Below are 5,000 nucleotides of genomic sequence, written 5' to 3'. Positions count from 1 at the left end.
CTAATTTTGTGGCTCCTCGAATATTTGTTTTTTTTGTTCTTTTTGGTTGTAAACTCACTAAAACCTCAAACATAAAAAACTAAGAGGTTTCTCTCACAGCGCTGCTGGACTCTCTGATTGGTCAGAAAGCGTTGAATTTTCTAGATCAGCAGATCAGACAGCGGTGCAGCTGCTCATCACAGGATTATTGATTATTGATAATTAATGTGCTCGTTATTATAATGATGTTGTTTCTGTTATTTAAATAATCCATAAGAGATTTTGTGTCTGGGTTTTTGTTTGGAAACAGAAACGATCTCATTTCACGATTGATTTATTTTTCACCGATAAATGATAAATAACTACAAATGGATAAAAAGTTATTTAAATGGAAACGACTGGTTTAAGTGGAATAAAACTCCTGTTTTTTTAAGGTAAATGAACTGCTGATTATTTTTCTTTAACAGAACAACACACAGGTGAAGCGTGGCTCTCGATCCGTCTGCTCAGTAACACGCTCTGAGAGTAAGATGACCTCAGTGTTTATTTTAGTGTTTGTTTTTCTCAGCGTCTTCTTTATCTCCAATTAAAAACCTTTACATCTTTATCTGATCTCAGATACTCCAGAATCTTCTTCATTTACACGAGCTCCAGAAGCAGCTGCCTCCATAGGTACAGAATCCAGACGCAAACACAAGGACAGAATGAAAATAAATAAAATAACAAAACTACAGACACATGGAAACACTGGGGAAAACTAGGCGACAAAACAGAAAACAAACAGCAGAAACCAGGAGGCAAAAGACAAGAACTCAACAAAACACAAGCACGAGACAGCAGGTATATACAGGGAAGGTAATTAGTGAGAGATAAGGAACAGGTGTGCAGAGGCGGGGAAAAGGGAGGAAGGATGGGGCGGGGCAAAAACAACGCAAACAGAAGCACATGGGAACATAACATAAATAAAACCCTGGCAGATCGCCCTCTGGTGTTCCGGCAGGGAATTGTCCAGCAGTCCATAAACTCAGCGTGAAACTGGGAGCTCATTTATTACTCGAGAAACAGATTGTAAGATTTAACACGAGAACAAAACGTGATTCCTTCACCGCTTCTCGTTATTCTCTCCACTGAAAACACAGAAATGAGAAACCACACAGAAGAGTAAACTCTTAAAGCTCTTGTAAACCTCAGACTGTTAGACAGCGCTGACACTGGAGACTCCTTCCGCACATGAGAGGGAAATAAAAATTCTCTTTTATCTTTTTATAAACATGAATCCTTTAACTGAGCGGTTGCTATAGAAACGATAAATCATCAGATTAATATTGCTATAATAGTTAATCTGCGCTTCTGACCAATCAGAGTCCACAACTCACCAGCTCTGGGTTTGAATAAAAGTTCACTAAATTAATTTTAGATAATTAATTGTTGTAACAGTGTGAACCCGCTCTGATCTTTCACTACATGCCACTTAAATAAGAATAATTCCGGCTGGTTTGTTTACGCAGATTACGCTCTCTGGTTTTAATCCCTGACCTCTTTTTTTTTTCTCTCTCTCACACCTAGCCGGATTGACTACAAGCTGAAAAAGCAGGACAGCACCAAGTCCCTCCTGATCAAAACCGAGCAGCTGCTGAGGATCGAGGAACACGACTTCGCCATGCGCCCGGGATTCGGAGGTCAGAGAACCGTCATGAGAACATCTCCATCCTTCCCCTTTTCCATCATCACGCTTTTCATTTCACAGGAAACATTAAAACACTCGACACCCAAACGTTCTAACCCCAATGTCCTAAATTTAGAGCTGACCCAGATTCTGTGCCACACAAATCAGACAGCAGCTACCTGAGCCACAGATCCAAGTTCAGGGTGTTAATCTGGATTATGGTTCAGGTTTGTTAAAGCAGGTGCAGGAGAGAGAAAAAACACAGAACCATTTCATTTCAGGTTAAAGAGAGAGAGAGAGAGAGAGAGAGAGAGAGGAGTAGAGACACCATTTCATTTCAGGTTAGAGAGAGAGAGAGAGAGAGAGAGAGAGAGGAGTAGAGACACCATTTCATTTCAGGTTAGAGAGAGAGAGAGAGAGAGAGAGAGAGAGAGAGAGAGAGGAGTAGAGACACCATTTCATTTCAGGTTAGAGAGAGAGAGAGAGAGAGGAAGAGGAAGAGGAGTAGAGACACCATTTCCAGGTTGTGTTTTAAATGTTCTGTGTAGAGTCGGTTCCCTGTTAGAAAGAACTGTCACCTACTCAGAGAACCACTGAGGAACCCTTTATTATAAGTGTTTATGCAGATCACCCCAGAAACAGGATTATTTCAATCTGATTGGTCAGAAGGTGTGTGTTGTGACTTTCTGAATTTAACAAGTGAAGCTGTGTTATAGTTAATAAGATTTCTGTAAAGAAATGTGTGTGTGTACGATGAATGTATGATGTGTGTATAATGTGTGTATAATGTGTGTGTATGTGTGTGTATGATATATGTGTGACTGTGTGTGTGTGTGTGTGTGTTTGTGTGTATGATATATGTGTGTGTATGATATATGTGTGTGTGTGTGTGTGTGTGTATGATATATGTGTGTGTGTATGATATGTGTGTGTGTGTGTGTGTGTATGATGTGGTGAAGGAGTCTCCAGTCTCAGTGCTGTGTATCAGTCAGAGGTGAAGCTGGAACTTTTCCCAGGTCTTCAGGACAGAGGAGTTTATGTTTCTTTGAGGTTTCTGTGTGTTTATGTTGTTTTAATAAACTTCAAGAGAGATTTCTGAAATAAAATAAAAATAATAATTGTTGATAAAACGCTGTGTTCTATGCAGAATGAAAGATTTTGGGAGATTCTGTTAAACCAGTCAACTTCAGGGAAGATCTAAATAATTCCTGTTGTGTTTTATTTCCTACTAAATTTATCACATAATGAGTTCACAGTATGACAAAAAACACGGAAATACTAGAAACAGATGCGAAAGGAAATAAGTCACTGATTATTTTTACAAAGCTAATCTCTTAGGCTGTCCTTGGGGTGCACAAACTTTCGCACTAAATCAATAATATGTAACTTCTTCTACGTTTTTTAGCTGCAGGATTTTTCCCTGAAGCTGTGAGGATCCTGAGCTTTTCATCTTCCTCTGAATAAACTCCAGGAGATTTACGCCTCTGTAACCGAAAGCAGAGATCCGTCTGCCGAGACGCTGATTAAACCTCCAGAACTTCACTTCCTCTCCTACTGACACGCCTTCCTGCTCCACAAATACACACTTCCCTCCGTCCCCATCACCATCCCCATCACCACAACCTCAAACCTCGCACCGTCTCCGGCTTCCTCCGTCTTCTTCGTGCCTTCGGTCTGCTGTGTGACCACATGACACGTTTACGGCAGCAGACATCCAGTGTCTAGACGCCTGAGCCGTGTGAGCTAGTTACAGGCGTATACATGATCTTGTAAAGAACGTGTAAAGTGTGTAAAAGGAGAAGTAGTTGCGGTGAAAAACATGTTTAGAGATTTTTTTCTTTCCTTTTGGAGTGATTATAATGACTCTGGGACGGCTGGGTCGGAAAAAAAAGCAATGCGGTGTCCCACAAAGCTTGGTATCAGGTCCGTTAGAACTCTGCCTTTATGCCTCAGCGCTCCTGATTGTTGGACTCTGATTGGTCAGGAGGTCATCGTTGCTATAGTAACCGCTTGTTCGTGTATGGCGGATGCTCAACACGAACGGATTAAAACCGCATGTAATCACTGATACGATTGTTGATATGCAGTTTTCTGTACAGAGACGTGAGGAAGAAGGACGGAGTCTCAAGATGGAGACAGAACTGCTGTTATGACGTACGTGAGAAGGTTTTTTATACGTTCCAAAATGTTAAACATCACTATAAACAGACAAAGAAATACAGATGATGCTTTGTTCTTTAATAAATAAAATGTTCTGGTCATCATTGTAGGCCAAAAGGAAAGGTTCTGGAGTAAAATAAAGGAAACCCTCACGGATTTGATGTTAATAATCTAATTAAATAAACACAGATATTCCGTCTGGCTGCAGTAAAGTTTCACTTTTCGATTTCTCCCTAGAGATTTACGGCGAAAAAAAAAAAGTTCTAAATACAGATTTTTTTCAAATAGGTCGGTCAGGATGATGTCAGATATCAAGAACGTTGACCTTTAGCTCAAATAATCGGTGTGTATTTCACCACGTCGGACCTCCCATTGTACTCTCTCAAACAAAAACCCTCGAAACAATACTGCTGCTTCTCCAGTTTCGTCCGGTTCCACTCACGTTCTGTCCAGGAGGAGAAGCTCAGCCTCGTTAACATGAGAAGCCTCGATTCGGACGCCGTGTCCCATGCTGCTGTGTTTTGTTCTCCACAGGCTCGGCCATCCCCGTGGGCATCGACGTGCAGGTGGAGAGTTTAGACAGCATCTCAGAGGTCAACATGGTAAACACTGGATACTATTTTTATCCAACATCTGGATCCGTGGCTCTGAATGCCGGTGTGAGTTTGGTTCCTGTTTGTTCTTCAGGACTTCACCATGACGCTCTACCTGAGGCACTACTGGAAAGACGAGCGTCTGGCTTTTCCCTCGGGGAACAACCTGAGCCGCACCTTCGACTCCCGGCTGGTGAAGAAGATCTGGGTTCCTGACGTCTTCTTCGTCCATTCAAAGCGCTCCTTCATTCACGACACCACCATGGAGAACATCATGCTGAGGGTTTATCCAGACGGCAACGTGCTCTATAGCGTCAGGTGATCTCCTGTGTTTTGGGGAGATGTTTTCCTGCAGACAATCACTTCTATGAGACAAGAAACCTTTAGATTCTTGTGAAAACGTTCACCAGCAGGAACCAGATTCCAATCAATGGAAATTTAATCAGCAAAATGTTGAACATGACATAATTCAGTTTTGCAGTATTAACAAAGAGGCGTCTGAATTTTCTCATCAGCCTCCGTAAAAACTCAAAACTTATATTTACCTTTATTTATACACTGATCAGCCATAACACTCTGAGCACTGACCGGTGAAGTGAATA

The 5,000-nt window shown here is 41.5% G+C and overlaps 1 protein-coding gene across 2 annotated transcripts in view; it reads left to right on the top strand.

Annotated features, from left to right (window-relative positions):
* The window catches only part of LOC131344133 (gamma-aminobutyric acid receptor subunit rho-3), a 9,558-nt gene that overhangs the window by 1,094 nt on the left and 3,464 nt on the right, over positions 1 to 5,000 (top strand). For both annotated transcript variants that reach the window (XM_058376143.1, XM_058376144.1), the window contains exons 2-4: positions 1,546 to 1,658; positions 4,340 to 4,407; positions 4,493 to 4,716. In XM_058376143.1, coding sequence (XP_058232126.1) covers positions 1,546 to 1,658; positions 4,340 to 4,407; positions 4,493 to 4,716 — 405 coding nt within the window. The remainder of the gene's footprint in view (positions 1 to 1,545; positions 1,659 to 4,339; positions 4,408 to 4,492; positions 4,717 to 5,000) is intronic.

Source organism: Hemibagrus wyckioides, linkage group LG23 (genome assembly GCF_019097595.1).
Source record: "Hemibagrus wyckioides isolate EC202008001 linkage group LG23, SWU_Hwy_1.0, whole genome shotgun sequence".
Lineage (NCBI taxonomy): Eukaryota > Metazoa > Chordata > Actinopteri > Siluriformes > Bagridae > Hemibagrus > Hemibagrus wyckioides.
This window is presented reverse-complemented; position numbering and strand designations above follow the sequence as displayed.